The following is a 17,926-nucleotide window of genomic DNA, read 5'->3' as shown; positions in this document are numbered from 1 at the left end:
TTTCTTCCAAATGCTGGGTTTTAAAGTAATTATTTCCAGGACACCCAAACATTCCCTGTTTGTTCCACCTCTTCCATGGCTTCTCATTTTCCCAGTTGACCCAAAACAATAAGTTTCTCTTTATCAGCTGATCACTAACAAGGTCTGCTTTTGTGTTAGGAGTTTAATTACCATAGGAGTGAAATTTTGCATATCCATTTGTGAGGAGCTGTAGTATCCCCTCTCCAGTGCTGGAACTTGTGGCCTCAGCATACACATATCATAAAAAAAAACTAGTGCATTAGGGGACAAAGTAGCCCTGGATAAGTAAGTGTCAGGATGATTATCTAAACCACCTGTAGATAGTGTGCTACTGATACTCTTAAATATTTCTCATTTGAGAATCACTAAGCTCATCACCAATTAAATGAAAAGCATAGCCATTCCTGCCACCATTCACATTCCAAAGCTTCAGGCTGCAATACCTAAACATCTGTTGTGTCTATGTTGACCAACTCTGTACAGGTTGTTTAGCAATTTTAACTGCACTTGAGAATTTAAAGGAACTAAATTGGCCAGAAGAAATGGTTTTTTGTAGCAATGGTTACATGAGTGAGGAAACACACACTTGGATAATGAAAGATTTTAATTGAGTAGAAAGTGAACTCAGTCACAGTTCATACTCTCCAGTTCAAGCTCAAACAATGGTTGGGGAGTGTGGCAATGTTTATGGCAGGTAATGGAGATAAAGGCTCTTCCATTCCTCAGCAGCCTGAATGTGCAAGTACTGATCACTGTGCACATTCCTCTAGAGACCAAAGGCCAATCATCTCTAGCTGGTTGGAAAAATTAATGATCAGGTGGGAATATTGAATAATTGAAACACAGTGAAGTCCACTCCACATTTAAACACAAATTCTTTGACTTTTAGCTCCATAGGCAGTGTAATGAGAAACCACTACTATCCACAATCTTTTTTAAAAAAAAGACAAGGTCAGATCTCTGTACATCCCAATAACATTAGACACTGAAAGCCAAGGACACTATGATTTATTTGACAATGCATTACTTAGTGCTTCCATGGCATGGGGTACATCTTGCAATCTTATAGCAAAAAAAAAGTGTTCTAGGTCAACAATCAAGATTCAACAATGTTACAGTTCCTGAAGTTAGGTTTTATCCAATGCATCTTTAAAGAATTTAAAGTATAGCCTCACTGGTTTAGATCAAATGGTATACTTCAGTGCTGTGGAGTATAATTTGATGTTCAAAATTGCTGTCCATTAAACTACTAGCTATCAATAGGTTTAGCTTGCTGACCCAAAGAAAAATTATGCACCATTTACCACCCCTACCCAAGAGATATTAAATTTCAATCTTTGGCAATTCCAATCACACCACAGGCTAAGCGTCCTCCAGCATTTCCTGTTCGGCTGCTTTCTTCATTTCCTCCTTTGCCCAAGTCATCTTCAAGCTCATGAACCTTCATAAAATAAAGTCACATTAATATAACATGGAAAGGTCATTTCTAAGCTTACAAGATGAACAAGCAGTAACAAATGCACTTTGTGTAACTCCTCAAAATCCCAAGGTGCTTTACAGCCAATAAACTTATGCAATCTGTATTACATTAGTAAGCAGTTTTGGGTACCAGTGGCCAAGACACAAGATCTTATATTTTGAGGTAGTTGAGGATATTTCATGTCCACCCAAGGTAATGTTCTGTTTAATATCTCACCTCACTATTTCACTCATGTAAATCTAACCCAAAGTTAAGAGGACCTGTTCCAGCATTGTATTACAGATGCCTACATTCACATTTTGCACAAAAAAAAATCACTGAAGCAGCATTAAAAGTAGTCTGCAAAAAAAAAGGAAGCCTATTGTAAATGCTTCACAGTACACAATATTTGTCAGGAGGAACATGATGATTTCCATACATCTTTCCTCCTGTTTTTAAAAATTCAGTTTGAAGGGATAGATTATGGACTACGCAACTTCCAAGCTCAATTTAGTAATGTAAGTTTAGAGAAGTTTTAGTCTGATTGCTCATGCCACCTGTATGCAGTGCATGCAAAGGGTCAGAAAGATGCCAAGTATCACTTCATGTTTTAGTAAGTTTGGAAATTTATGAGTAGTTAGCAAAAAGCAAATCAGACCATGGCTGCAGTCTGTATTTCATTTGAGGTACCCTTGATAAACCATACACTAGATATTTACATATCTGTATTAACAGATTTTCAAAATCCAGATTAGCAAATTTTACAAGATAGAGCAGCTATTATCAACCAGTTTAGTAGAACTCAGATAGTTCCTCAGCAAGGCAGTTATAGTTTGCATAGTTAAATCACAGCCCATTACAACTATTATTCCACAAGTTGAATACTTACCACAAGTGTACGTCCAATAATGGACCTGTCTCCTGTTAGACTGAGCATTCTATCCTTCAATTCAAACTTGGCCACACCATTGTCATTAGCCACCACATTGCCAAGATCACCAACATGTCTATAATGAATTACAAAAGAATTTCATCTGTTGAACTTTGTTTTGCAAAAGGCATTTTGAAAAAAGGCATTTCGAAAAAAGGCATTTCACAATAATCTAGCAGTATTTCATATTGGAAGCAACTTGCAATTTAATACAACAGAAGGCATTTCACAGGAGTGTTAACTTCACACTACGATAGAATGAGAAAGTTTACTGTCTGGTTTTATTTAATTCTTAACATCTGAACCCAAAAGATGCCCTAGAAACATTTAGGGAATCAGCCATTAAAATAACTAATACAAATTAGTTAGTATTATAGCACAATAAACAAGCTGGAATAGGGACAAGCACTGGAACACTGATATTACAGAGTTAGTTTTGAATTCAATTGAAAAACTGCATTCAAAACATGATTACATAAAAATGTGACAAGGTGAAATCTGGCAAAAGAACACAAATGTCCTGGATAAGTGATAGTCAAATGTGAATCAACTGCATATTTAAATCCAAGAAGAACAGACTCCCTTGCTGAGTAATCTTAAAATCCAATTAATCCTCTATACATATTGCTTTCAGTTTAAAATCTCTTGCATTGCAAGTGTTGCTGGGAAGTGAGACTTAATTGTTATATCCAACAAAAGTGATGAGCTACCTTCTTAAACAGCTGTAGTCACCATCTTGGGTTTTAATCCAATAATGCTAAATAATAGGGATACTATTTCAAGTCAGAACATTGTTCAACTAGTGCAGAACTTTGTGGTCATGTGGTGAAATTCTCAATTCCTTGCTGCCCTCATCTTTCTAGATTGAAACTCACCTTGCTGATTTGGATGGGGTGGGGGCAATGGGGAGTTGCCTTGTGGGTCACTTGCTATACAACAGCAAGTCTACTTCCTCTTGGAAGAATGTATTTGTGGTTACCCAGGTCCAACATCTGTTGAACATTTGTCACCATATGAAGAGCCACAGCCAAGAAAGCTCACCAGTGTCTGCACTTCCTCAAGAGGCTAAAGAAATTTGGCATGTCCCCATCAACCCTTACCAATTGTTATATATTACAAAATTGATGCACCACAGAAGCAGATGCCCCACGGTTTGGTATGGCAACTGCTCTGCCCATAACTGCAGGAGTTGTGGACACAGCTCAGTTCACTGAAACCAGCCTCCCCTCCAAGGACTTGTCTATACTTCTCACTACCTCAGTAAAGCAGCCAGCATTATCAAAGACCACACCCATTCTCTTCTCCCCTCAGGGATAAGATACAAAAGCCTGAAAGATAAGATGGACCCTGACCTCAATCTACTTATGATCTTGCACCTTAGGCTACCTGCACTCTGTAGCTGTTACTCTTTATTCCACATTGTTATTGTTTTACATGCATCCTCAATGCACAGTGTAACAAATTGATCTGCATGGACAGTAATGCAAGACAAGCCTTTCACTGTACAATGCTACATGTTACAATAATAAACCAATTCCAAGCCATTGAATGTCATGGGGAGGTGGCTGGATATTGGAATTGATCATTTTATACTTGCCACTTAGTCAATGTCCAAGTATTATCCAGATTTTGATGCACTAGTTCCTCAGTTAGAGGAACAAATGGAACAGAGTATTGCAATCAGCAATATTATAACATGAAAGCAACACCAAAATTATGGAAGTCATTAAAGTGAACCAGGTTATCATTAGCAAAAGGGCAATAAATAGGTTCATGTGAAATGTTTTCATTATATACTTTAATGCTGCTTGGCTAACCGAAACAGTTAAAAAAATACATACATCTATAACCTCCCCCAAAAAGAGCATGTCGCATACGAAGTTAATCAAGAAGCTCACCTTTCTACATCATCTGGTCCACCATGATTTTTGTTGAAAGGATTATAGTGTGGTCCTGCGCTGATACAACCTATTTTGTATACAAATACAGGATAATAAATCCATAACCAAAAGTTAGGACATTTGCACAAGGCAAAAAAAATTCATTTAATTCAACACTAACCTTCCCAGTTATGCTGGATGTGGATTTAAAAGTGGCAAAATCTTGTGTACATTTGGACTTTGGAATCAAACAGAGGTAATAGGTCAGGTGTTTGAGAAAGCAAAAAGGCAAAAGATGAGGGGAAACTACTGAACTCAAGCTCAAGGACTGTAGGAAAGGACTGGAGCCAGAAGCTTCCACTTCTCTTTCACTGTTAGTGTTTTGATGCTTGGGAAAGCTGTGACTTTTAAATAAAGACTAACTTAAAAAGAATGCAGAGTCCCTCTAAAGGGTAGAACACCACCACCCAGGACCCATTTCCAAGGTTGAGGATAAACTTCTTGTTGATTTTTTTCTCACCACAGGTGTGTGTGGTTTAGATGCCAATATTGTAAATATATACACTGTCAGTAGATTTATTACAGTTAATCAAAACTCCATCACAACTTGTTTCAATCTCCAATTCTTTGGTCCATTAAAATGCTAAGTTGTGTTTAAAACAATTGGGATTTGGGCCAGCTATTTTCCTTAAGAAAAAATTGCATTCTGGAATTTGGCTTTAGTCTTTTATTTCTCATAGCCCAAGCAATTGGAGAAATAGCTTTTCTTTCCTCTCCTTTCACACTAATGTGGAGATTTTTTTTCTTCATGGTACCCTATTGTAATGTCTACAAAAAAAAGTCAATTCCACACTATTTCAAAATACCCAGCCCTACTACATCCAACACATCTCTAGCACTCCAATGCTGGAGATAGTTTTCTCCAATAATTGGGTTCATGCTAAACTCTAGTAAAGGAGATCTTCTGGTTATGGTCTTTTGACTGACAAGACCAATTTCTGTTTGGATGTACCAGATTTGAAACTAAATTTTACTTTGTGTCCTCTGGCATCAGCAAAATAATGAGGCAGACTTAACTGCAAAAGACACTGCAATTTTTTCTATCAATTGGAGATGATTCTCTGGATAGGATACCAAAATAGGTAGTTAAGTTAGGCAAGCTGCCTGAAATAAGGTACAAAGAAATGCAACCGGCAAGTCAAGCTTCTTGCCAGGGCTAGTTGATGAAAGAAATAGCATTTAAGCCAGAAACATACCAAGATTTGCGAACAATTGCAAAGTTGTTTATCTTCACTTGAACATTCTAGAACAAGCTAGAAGAGTGCAATGCCAGTAGCAGAAATTGGCATTTAAATGAAATAGTAAACAAATTGCTAAGAATATGTAGGCAGCTAGAAAGATGATTAGTATGACTCTTGCACAGATGTGAAAATCATGGCATGCTGTTCCAAATATATAAAATTCTGTCTGAACCATACCAAGCATTAAATTGCAACCGTTCAACTATTACTCATCCACCTCACCATTTACAGAAATGCAGAACCCTATGCTAACTGCACTCTATAGTCCATTCTTGGGCACAAATCTCCAAAACAAGTTTTGTGAACTTTCCTTGTCAAGTGTCACAAAACATTCAGTAATGATGTATAGGGAGAGACAAGGGACATCACTGCAATAAAAACTGAAAATAGGTACAGTTCTTGCCAGCACTTAAAACAGAGCTAAGTTTGTCATCACAAGGAATGATGGAAAGCTTTGCTAAGCAGTTAAGGCAACCATTGCAAAGTAGTGTAAACCATGGATGAATAGATATGGAAAAAGCAAGCAGATGCTGGAAATATGAAAGGAAAATGCTGGAAACACATCTCATGCAGTATCTGTGGAAAGGAGGTACATAGTTAACATTTCAGGCCAAAGATCTGCAACTCTAAAGGTGTTCTGGCTTCTTGGTTATAAGGAACTTGATTTTTGAATTATCCAAAGAGATTCTACAGAATTCAGATACATGCCTCCAAGTGTTTTTCCATGCAATGACCATTGGTGCCATCAATTCTGCTTTTAAAAGCAAATTAAGATTGCTAACAAATTCAAGCCAAACCAAAGCTGTTTACTGTTTAGTTGGCACAAACCAGGGAACATGAGCAATTGTTTATAAAACTTGAAGTCTACAGGGAAGGAGAAACACATTGGAATTATCTGTGCAAGGAAGATAATGGTACATCATAGTTTAACTGGCATGAGCTGCTGACTTTTGGAACCAAAAAGGTAGAGGTCTTTTAAGACTCTAGCATTTGACCATTAAAGTCCACAAAATAAAGTGTTCTTATTAAAGACAATAAAAAGATGTTGAATGGTCTTCATCCAAGGCTTGTGGGATGCACATGCAAGATAGATTCACAGGCTCAAGGGTTATGTGGGAAAGCAGGAAAGAACAAATATTAACATTCTCCAGGGTTGAGTGGCTCTGGAAAGCAAAGATGACAAGTTCCTTGTCAATTATCCTCCATTCTCAAGTTAGAATTTTGTACTTAAACTTTCAATTCTTACAGACCACTAGTTGCTGTTCATTTCATCTTGTCCAGGTAGTCAATTCCACCCTAACACATTTGGGTATCAGAACCAGATCCTTTCACACTTAACTGTCAGTTCCAAATTTCTTCCCAAAATATTACATAACTACCTTAACACAACAAGTCACAATCTAGGATTTTCATTGTGTTATAGTCTTCACTAAAACATGAAATTAAAACAATCCTGAAGAGGCAAAGAACATGCAGACTGCTGAACATGTGCATGGCAGAAGAGCACATCCTTTTAGTCAGAAGGGAACTCCAATTCATCTGCCTTTTCCTCTACCAGGTAGATTCAGAGATGTGCCAATACACTTGATATAACAATCTGCTGTAGCCAACAGTGCAGTGAATTTATTCACAACTTGGTTGGCAGGATCAATATTGGCCTGGTGATGGGGGATAATTTTCCTTGCTTTTCAAAATAGTCCCATGCAATTTCTTGCATTCATCTAAGCAAAGTGAACCTTAAGTCCTGTGTCTCATCTAAAAGGCAGCACCCAAGTTAATGCAACAACTCTTCTGCACTGTAATACAATTCAGTTGTGAACCTAGCTTACCAAGAATCTGGAGTGGAACCTGTAGTATTCAAAGCAGAAGATGGAGTCAGTTGTGGCTCAGTTCCAATACACATTCAGTTCTAAATGTCAATTCATCTGTTTGCCCTTTTTTGACTGATGTTATTTATTCATAAACATTGTCATTGTTTTAAACTCAAGCCTTTTAAAATTCATGATGGTCTTGGCAATCACAGACCAAGTTCTGAAGCTACACAGTAGAGTGCTTCTCATGGGATAGGATGTCAGAATCACAGTGGAAGGGATTTCTTCAATTCCAGTTTTATGCTTCTACTTAAGCCAATTTACCTTCTACCCCTTTAGCTGGCCAACTACAAAGTCTAATTTTATGCCAAAATCACTAATTAATATGTAATCTATACCCATGTCCCAAACCACACTTTTCTTGCTTTTCCCTTTTGTTCTGCTCATTTCAAAACAAAAAGCAATATCCTCCAGTTTTAGAAAATACTTTACATCAGAATCCAATCCATCTTTACTCAAGCCACAGCAGTCAGTTTACCCAATGACTTGGACTTAGTTACAGATTTCAGTGCTTCTGCAACAGCCTACAAAGCTTTCCAATCCCCACCCAATTCTGAGTGAAGCTCTGTCAAATTAAAAAAAATTGGCATTATTCAATCCTTTGAAAAATCTCAGTCCATACCATTTGTATTATCCCCATAAGCATGAACGTGGAATCCATGTTTTCCAGGGGACAACCCAGTGATGCTTCCTTCCACAGTTACAGATCCATCTTCCTGGAAGCAAAAAAAAAGCAAGCATATTTGCTTATTCTATAATTTATTAACCTGCAGTAGTAGCAATTAGAATGCAAACAGTCCCCAAACAGAACTGGGGATTTAATAGGCAAAACCAACTACAAGATTTTTTTTGATTAATACAGTACATTTTAACTTGTGACAACTGTTTCAGAGTATGGAAGCCTTGTTTCTATTGCTATAAATAATTAGGTGGTGAACAGGGTATCTGAGTAGAGGCTTCATTATCACTCAACATTAAAACTAAACACTTTGATAAGACTCAAGAAATTTCCACAGCAACTTGGAAAATCAATGCACAGGTGCCACCCGTTTAAAACTGACAAGGACTCTTTGAAAAGGACAGATGAACTTTGGAATTGTTTACCCCAGACATGTATACTGAAATTTCTGAATATATTTAAAGTAGGGTTAAACAAATTTTGCATTAGTAGGAGAATGGTGAACAGTAACAAAAAAAGTAGAGACAAGGCCAAGATCAGATCTGTTATAATCTTACTGAATGTCAGAATAGGTGGGCCAACATAATTTACATTTTCCTGCTCTAACCAGCACCATTTTGAAGAGGTTGTGGCATTAAGATACAAATTTGGGGAGGGTTGGAAAATGAAGCCACCATTTCAATTATCTTTCTGAAACAGCTGGATTTCATTTTTAATTTGAAAATCTAGAGCTTTACTGTACTGGTCAAAGATCACCAACCAAATGTTAGAGCCCTAATCTTGGAGTTTAATTTGTGGACCAGTCCAATCTTTTTCCATAGCTATTTTAACACTGATAGAATTATGGTCACTGCTCTTAAGTGCTCCCCCACTGACCTCAGTCACTTCCCAGCCTCCTGTCCCAATAAGAGGTCAAGTGTCGACCCTCTAGAAGGACCATCTGCATATTGTTTGAGAAAACTTTCCTGCACACAATGAGCAGTTTCCAGCCCAGTCAAACACTATGGGCTTGAAACTGCCCATAGTGTTTGACTCAGCTGGAAACTGCTCATGGTGTACAGAATGAGCATGTTCTGTACTCATTCACAAGAACTGGTTTCCATGTTGCATGTGGAATTGACGGACTTAAAAACTTAGGCAATTCTGCAAAGATTAAGGAATATACTAATTGCTACTAGGTAGTGGTCATTTTCTGATTAGATAAAGGCCATTTGCAAAATTAAAAGCAATTTAAACTGCTCTTTAGTTATAAATAAGGTGGTTTAAAAGTTGTTTTATCTGACTGCTGTGTCAAGTTTAGGTGGATAATCATTCATGCTATTGCATCAGATTTCTGCTACATAAACTTAACACTTTTTGCACTATGGTGAGATCATACCTACCATGGCAGAATTCCCAAGTTGAGCAATATCTGGAAAGAGTTAAAGCACAAATCTAGTGTAATTTGCTTTGGGATACTGCAGAAGTTTACCTTCTGTAAATTACTGCACAACTTGCAGATATCAGAATCCATCCCCACCTGCCCCCAGCCAGGTTTGTTTACATGCAGAATGCAATGCTGCTTAACTCCACTCAAGTGTTCTTTTGGTCAACCTTTAATACTTTTCAGGTTTGCTTTCAGATCCGTCTATGAAGATTGGTGGTTCCTAAAGTGCACTTCCATATATCTACTGTAAAATCTGATATTTTTGTGGAAATTAAAAGAATCTGGTCAGAGGCAGAGCTTCCTTTGGATAGTTCTTGTTGTACAGCTTCCTGCCTCAAAAAAAGACAATTTAAAAAATTAGCAACATTTTCTGATTTAAATTCTAGCAGTTCTGTTGCAAAATTTGACAGCCAAAGACATTTGCAGTTACTTACACTCCAGGTATATTTTAAGGTCAAAAATCAGCACTTGAATAACCTGCTTTTCCGGCAACACTAACCCAAGTTTTTTGGCTGTGTCCAATTCTAGGCTCCTTTGTGGTCTATTATTTTTAAAAATGAGGTAAATAGTTGCCAAGTCACAACTTGGGTTCTCCACTCTACCCAACTTGATGTTGGGCATTGAATTACAAAAACAAATGGGTATCAAACAAAAGCAAGCAATTTACAAACCTACAATGCAAGAAAGCAGATATTTACTAAAAACAATACCAGGATCATTAATGACATTCCAGATTCGGAGAATTCAGGTACAATGATGAATGCATTTTACCTGCTCAACTTGGAAAATGTTTGGCCAAGGAAATTAACCTCCTTGAATTCTGACCAAGTATAACTTTAACACAAGTGAGATTCTGAACAGACATTCTTATCTTTGATTCTATAATCTCAAACTTCCCTCTGATCCATCTCCAAGTAGTCTGCTGGGCAGACAGTTGAAGTACATTTCTGCTACTGATGGTCAATGATGCCCTGTGAAAGGCAATTCTGAGCTGCCACATCTGTTTAATGTCTACCTCACTTTGCATGATGGTAGATATACGGAGTATCTTCTGTGTGATTCATCGATGGTGCTACCAGAATAACGTTGATGATTGATGCTGTCTCACCCAGAGAGAGATTCTGTGCCTTTCTTCTGACTTGTCAATACTGAATACTGATTCAGCAGCTGAGGACAGAGCAGTTGGTGGGCAAGTATCCTTGACCACATTTGATCAAATGCCATGTGACTTCAGTGTCTACTGTTAAATGTTGAAGATTTCCACAGCTGTTCAACTTTTTATTTCACTGTATTGCAACCTCTTGGTATGTCTGTCCTAGCAGATGGGACAGAACATACTGAGGGCCTATAATGGACTCTGGCATGTATGCAAGGTATTACTGAGTATGACTGTCTGGTTAGTGGTAGATGAGTTTTTGCAACAGCCCAATGGTTTTATGGTCATTATTGACCAAGGTTTTTTTTAAAAATTTAACATGCAACTTTGGAAAAAAATTCAAATGTACATGTCCAGAGCAAGAGTCTAGTTCATTCCACTGCTCAATGAGCAAATCAAGAATAATGTTTAGGTACAGATTGGAAGCTTCATCCAATTCAGCTCACTCTTTCAAAGCAAAGCTCTTACTTTGTTCCTGGAGTAACTTCCTCATCATGCATGCCAGTCCTCTGCCGATTCAATAAGTAGAGAGAACTGGATAAGAGAGATCATGGGTCCAGACAACATGTCACTTGTAATATTGGAGAACTGCTCCACAACCAGCCACCTCTAATCTAGCTGTTCCAATATGGTTACAACACATGCATCTATCCAACATGTGTGAAGTTGTCCAGTAACATCCTGTTAACAAGAAGCCAGAGAAATCCAATCTGGTTAACTTTGTACTCTTGACCATCAGATAACTGATGGAAAGCATCATAAGCAGTGCTGTTAAGGGGCATTTACTTTTCAATAATTTTTCCACCAATGCCTGGAGTACTGGGTCACTCAGCTCCAGACCTTACTTCAGACTCAGTCCAAACATGTGACAAAGCACTGAAACACAAATGGAAGTGACCATCCTCGGCAGCATTTGATGAAGTGGGAAATCAAAGAGCCCTGGTTAAATTGAAGTCAACAGGCATCAAAGCAAAATAGCTCCAATGGGTGGAATCGATTTTTTGCAATAAGGATGGTTATGGTTTCTGGAAGTCAATCTGTTCAAGAATATCACTACAAGAGTTCCTTAGGGCAGTATTCTAGGTTAACTTCAGCTGCTTCAATGACCTCCTTGCATTTGGGCAGGAGTTGGAATGTTTGCACAATTTTGAATTCCATTAAAATTTCAGAAGTTGAAGCAGTACAACCCAAACATTCAGGTATGGGCTGCTAACTGGCAAGTAACATTCATATCACAGAAATGACAGGCAATGACCATTTCCAACAAGACAGAACTCAACCACTCCATTAACATTAAATGGTAATATCATTGCCAGGTTCACCATCATCAACATCCCAGGTTCACTAGTGACTACAGTCAACTGGACTAGTCACACAAGTACTGCAACTACACAAGAGCAGGTCAGAGGCTGTGTATCCTGCAGCTTGCCTTCTGGCATCTCAAATTTCTATCCACAAGTCAGAGCTAAAATACTCCCACTTGCTAGGATGAATCCAGCTTCACTGAGCACAACACCAATTCAAAGGGAAAATTGTTGCCTACTTATCCACTTAAGCATTCATTTCCTTTGTCACTGGCACATCATTACTCCAACATGTACCATCTTACTCAATAGCACCCTCTTGTCTTTAAGTCTAGATGTTTAGAATTCCTAAACATCTTAGATTCTGCACCACGTCTGATCTGAAGTAGACAACACCCCACTGTTGTGCTGGAGAACCCCTGTACGATTCAGCTCTACCTTGGAACTCCATGCATTGTCCAGTGACAGATGTGACACCATTTGTGCATAGAGTTGGACATATGACTACACATATTAACACTATTCTAGATAATATTTGCTGGTGCTGAGTGTACGCAAAAGCAAGCATTACAAAACCAGTTTACAAATTTTAATACATCAAGACCCCAAAAAGGTCACCCCGAGCTAGTTCATCTGTTTTCCCGGAAACTTAAAACAGATTTAATATACAATTTTAAAATACACTGAATTGTTCAAGTTCCAATTATGTATCACATTAAGCCCATTTATTCTTAACATATGAAACAATTAGGGATGGTGGGGACAAGATATTTAGTTCACAATTTTAACTGCTTTTTTTTTTGCAATCTTGTATCTTTCTTAGTATCCTTACTTATACTTCCAATTCTAAAGCTTTATCTAATTAATGTCACTACTAACATCTGGTCTTACCACTAACTGACGTTTACAAGGACAGACTCTCCAGTTTCGTTCCTTCCTGACCTGTCAATTTTAAAAGGTTATATTTACAGTTTAGATAATAAGCCATGATTTGACAACTCTAAAGTGGAGTAACAAAGCATTAAAATATATTTCAAACAAGTCAGTTTAAGAAATTTGTAATTGCCATGTATGAAAAAACTAGAAAGTGAAGAGTCAAGCATTACTGTCAGAAGAGCTTATTAAAATGTATACAAACACCCACCTTTTACAATTCTGATTCATTCATGCCAATGTGAATAACATTCAACTCTCCTTCCTCTCAAAAATCAAGATTAGAGATAGTCAGTATTGACCAATTACATGAAGCCATTTGGAAGATGGCAATAGCAGCTTTTGGAAATCTCTGGTCACAATGCAGAATTGCAGGCCAGAACACACCTGCTTTTAGTAAGAGACAAATAAAGCTGAAATTTTCTTCTTAATAAAACTTCCTGAATGTTTATAATAAACTGCTAGAACTCTCAAGCATACCAACCTTACATTTCAATCTGTATTTTCCTCAAGACTGATTGTGGGCAATTGATATTGAAGCAATGTGAATGTTGTCATGCTTAACTAGCTTTTTAGCAGTGATGCAGGCTCAGCCATTAGATATTAAATAGCAGTGTGGACCACAAACACAAATTATGCCTGATGGATTCAAGAACAGCAATTGCAGAAGCTGCAATTCTATTGAATGGCTTTCACACTAGCCTACCAAGTAGACTTTTCAGAGATTCCACAGTAATGCTAAGGCAACCAAATAGCTAATGCATACAAAATCTGCCCACAACTAACATGCTTGCCATTTTGGAATTCTCATTTTCCTAATTTGTAATGTTTTATAAAGCACTGGTGTACTGAAACAAAACTTGCACAGAATTAGTTTTACAAGATGAATAGTCCCATTAAAGTGGAAAGCTTTAAAGACTGTTGCATTGATACCACTGCACCCCCCCCCCAAAAAAAAAGCAGATACCAAAATGCCAGGAAGTGCACCAAAACAGGCTTTAGGTCTAATTTTCTCCAGAAGACTGGATCTCAAATCTCACTCAACAAATCAAAACTCAAACATTTGAAAGTTCCAGTTATAGAACTCTTCCCAACTTGAACACCCACTGAAGTTTTACAAGTACCTTAAGTCTTGTCATGACTGTAAATTAGTAAGCACAGCAGCCAATTTCTGGATAGCAAGCTCTTAAACAGTAAAATAGGTTTTGGTTGAGAAATGAACATTGGCCACAACACAAGAATAAACTCTTAAGCTTACGCATAATGCCATCACCATAACCACGTAATGGGGTAGAGAAACAGAGCCTCCAATATCCTACCCAAACAAGAGCAATCTAGATTATTACTATTCAGTTCTGATGCTTTTTTTTTCTGGAGAGGCTTGAACACAAAACCAAGACCAAAGCTGACATCTTCTTTGATCTTTAATTTCTTAGATGTCTCTGCTGTAAATACAAAGTTTTACTTAAATAATATGAGCTTGTACATGCTTAATATTTCAGTCAATTTGCAAAGAAAAAAAAGACTTTCTAGTTTGTTATTGAGCAAGCCACAAAATATTTAAATGTTGGCAACTCGACTATCAAATTGGCACATGTCCAAAAGAACAGTCCGAAAGCAAGTGATTTCAAAATAATCATTGCTTCCATTCTTAAATAAAAATCTGATATACTCTAACTTGGTTTCTAATGCCATGCCAATCAAGCTTAACCTGTTCACACTCCTTCACACAAATTTTAAACAAAAGGCTGCCAATTATGTTCCTTTCTGTACAGAGATACAACTCTCATATGACTTGCACAACATGACTAAGCAGAAATAGGTCAAAACATCTGGTGGGTCAAGGTCAAAATTAAATTGTGACTTTATTCAGAGAACCATAGAAGACTTACAACAGAGGGTTCTATTTGGCCCATTGTGTCTATGCCAGTTGATAAGGAGTTCCCCTACCTAATCCCCCCTTCCAGCACTTGATCAGTAGCCCTTCTATGTCATAGTTGTTCAAAAAAACACACCCATGTACTATTCAAACACAATATGGATTTCTGTCTATTCTACCCTTCAAGCAATTTTCCAGAACCCTTCTGGTTTAAAATTTTATTCATCCCCTCTCATCTAATCCTTCTGCCATTGATTTTCAAGCTATACCCCATGGTTTTTGACCCCTCCCAAGATAAATGGAATAAATATTAAAGACCCATTGAGGCCCCTGGAAGTCTCAGTTCCAATTTTTTCCTCACAACTACAGTTTTCCAGTCTGGGCAACATCCACTTAAATTTCCTCTGCACCCTTAACAGAAAAGATATGACTGCATTGCAATGTTGTGACAAACTAGTACACAGCACATGATGTGACTTAATTGATATTACCATCAACCCTCTGCCTTTATATTCACTACGTCAACCAAAAAAACCATGGCATTCCAACTAACTGATCAGTCCCATCTTCAAGGATCATGAACTTCAAGGTCTTTGCTCCTCCACACTGTTCAATGTTCTCCCATTTACTGGGACTCAAGAGTTCAGCGCAGGAGTAGACCAATCTTTCACACCTGCTCCACCATTCATCATGGCAGAATTTAAGTCTATATTGCTTCACCACACCACCCAAGTGCATTATCTCACTCCTCTGTGATTGTTACATTCATGTACAGTTGACTAGACTATTCATCTGATCCTGCATTTTAAAGCTTTTCTCCTCACTATAAATCACACAGCCAAATTTTGTATCATCTATAAACTTTACATCACCTACTTTTAGGTCATTAATAGACAGTACAAACACAAAAATGGAACCACATACAAGCCTGATGAAACTCCACCAAAAAACACTTCAAGCCACAAATACACCTGTCTACCATATCAGATGACTTGTCCTGGGCCCTGCACATAGATGCAATCACAAGAAAACACACCAGCATCTTTCCTTTTCTTAAGAGATAAGCTTGTCACAGAGCACACAAACTTCTACAGACATACTATTGAAAGCATCCTGACTGGGTGCATCATGGTCTGGTACAGGAATTCAAATGTGCAGGAATACAAGCTGCAGAGTGTAATGGACTCTGCTCAATACATCACAGGCAGATTCCTCCCCACCATGGATAGTATCTACAGGAGGCACTGCCTCAAGAATATCAACATCTAAAGATCCCCATCCAGGTCATGCCACCTTTTTGCAGCTACCATTGGGCAGGAAGTACAGAAGCTTGAAGTCCAGGCACCATCAGGTTCAAGAACAGCTACAACCATTCGGTTCTTGAACCAACCTGCACTACTCTAATCTCTGGAGTAGAGCACTTTACACTAAAATTGACTTTTTTGTTCTAATTGTATTCTTTCTTGTAAAAATTTATATTTAATTTAGGTTTGTTTTTCTTGTGGATACTGCCTGTTATGCTGCTGCAAGGAAGCATTGTACTTTTGCGTCGACTACCATTACTGCTTGATCTGATGGGTATTTCCAACATGTTCTGTTTACACATCGACCATTGCCCTTTGCTGCATGCCACTGAGCCAAATTCCGGATTCAACTAGTCACCCTCCCCTTGATCCCGCGGTCTCTTTTGTTCGACCTGCCCGTCACCTGCTTTTGTCAAAAACTGCTGTTCGTAACATGGCTCTTAACAAGTCCGACACAACAAAAAAAACCTAGAGGACACTAGATGCAAGACGATTGTTTCTGAGTGGCGCAGCTCCACTGGCGCAGCTCAGCCAGGCCAAAGTTGAAGCGCAAGGGGTGCGCCCTGCGCCGCGGCTGCAGACAACGGAAGAGCAGGCGCCCTCGGGACCAGCACCGGATCGGAGAGCCGCCTCCGGCACCAACTCTACTTGCTGCCAGGCCGGCGAGCGAACCCGGACCCTGCCCACCGAACCACAGCCGCCGGTCACCACCTCCCGCAGCGGCCACCTTAAAGGACACGCGGGGTTCCCCGGCCCCACGCCGCTCGATTCCCGTTACTTACGGCTTGCCTAAAGTTAACGGTGCCGGTGACTTCACCGCTGCCCTTCAGCACGCAGATAGCTTTCATCGTAACCACCCCAACCGAGCCCGCACCACACCGACTGCTCGCCTCCCCAGAAAGCAAATATACGCATGCGTCAAACACGCGTCAGTACCGGAACCGCCGTCGTCAGGCGAGGGGCACAACCGCGCCTGCGCACTGAGCAGTCGCTGGCGAGTGGGGAGTTGATACTTTGTTGTGACTCCTGTAACTGGAGCCAGTGCAGGGGGTAAAGAGCGGTGGAGATTGGTTGCTCTTGCTTCTTTAGATCTTCAACGGTCTGCTAAGTATTTACAGCTGATTTATTAGCTGGAGAAATTAATTGTCCGCTGGTCCTGCGACTTTCTTTGCGCAATACACTTAAACAGAAACTGCACTCTGACCACCCGAGCCCAGCGGGACCCGACAGTATGAACCTCCGGGTTCTGATCGGGTTGTATCAAACTAGACCGGGCCAATATCATGCTGCCCTGGTTGACGACCTCGTCCGGGCCATTTTTTCAGCAGTGGTAGACGTCTGAGGAGGTATTTCATATTACAATGAGAAAGAAAGGCTCTTTTTAAACAGAAACGGTGGTATTCCGGGTAGCATCGGAGGTAGATAAACTAGAGGACATGGATGTAGGGTAAGGGTAAGAGATTTAGAGGGGATGTGAGGGGAACCTTTTCCAGCCACAGTGTGATGAGTACCTGGAACATACTGCTCGAGAGTGTGATGGAAGCAGAGTCGCTGACACCATTTATGAGGTTTCTCAGCTTGCACTTGAATCGCCAAGGCAAAGAAGGCTCAGGGCCAAGTACTGAAAGATGGGATTCGTATGGTTGGGTACCCACTGGTCGTCATGGACGTGGTGGGACAAATGGATTGTTTCCATGCTGTACGACTCTATACCTCAACAATAATTAACCAAGGAAGATAAAGATGGGATTAAATTGAAAGAAAAAGTATACATTGTTGTGA

At 39.1% G+C, this 17,926-nt stretch overlaps 1 protein-coding gene across 2 annotated transcripts; it reads right to left on the bottom strand.

The window, feature by feature from the left end:
* Window positions 1-1,013: 1,013 nt before the first annotated feature.
* sod1 (superoxide dismutase 1, soluble) lies at window positions 1,014-17,081 on the bottom strand. 2 transcript variants are annotated; one of them, XM_052013680.1, is made up of 6 exons: window positions 16,927-17,035; window positions 12,920-12,970; window positions 8,086-8,179; window positions 4,310-4,379; window positions 2,370-2,487; window positions 1,014-1,462 (listed from the first exon to the last, which is right to left on the bottom strand). In XM_052013680.1, the coding sequence occupies exons 1-6, from the start codon at window positions 16,990-16,992 to the stop codon at window positions 1,352-1,354; spliced, it is 510 nt and encodes a 169-aa protein (XP_051869640.1). In that variant the 5' UTR covers window positions 16,993-17,035; the 3' UTR covers window positions 1,014-1,351. The 2 variants fall into 2 exon arrangements, with proteins under 2 accessions (XP_051869640.1, XP_051869641.1); XM_052013681.1 differs by lacking the exon at window positions 12,920-12,970 and having other exon boundaries at window positions 16,927-17,081.
* Window positions 17,082-17,926: the final 845 nt, after the last annotated feature.

Source organism: Pristis pectinata, chromosome 4 (genome assembly GCF_009764475.1).
Source record: "Pristis pectinata isolate sPriPec2 chromosome 4, sPriPec2.1.pri, whole genome shotgun sequence".
Classification (NCBI taxonomy): Eukaryota; Metazoa; Chordata; class Chondrichthyes; order Rhinopristiformes; family Pristidae; genus Pristis; species Pristis pectinata.
Note: the sequence above shows the minus strand (reverse complement) of the source record. Positions and strands in the feature narration are given on the sequence as shown.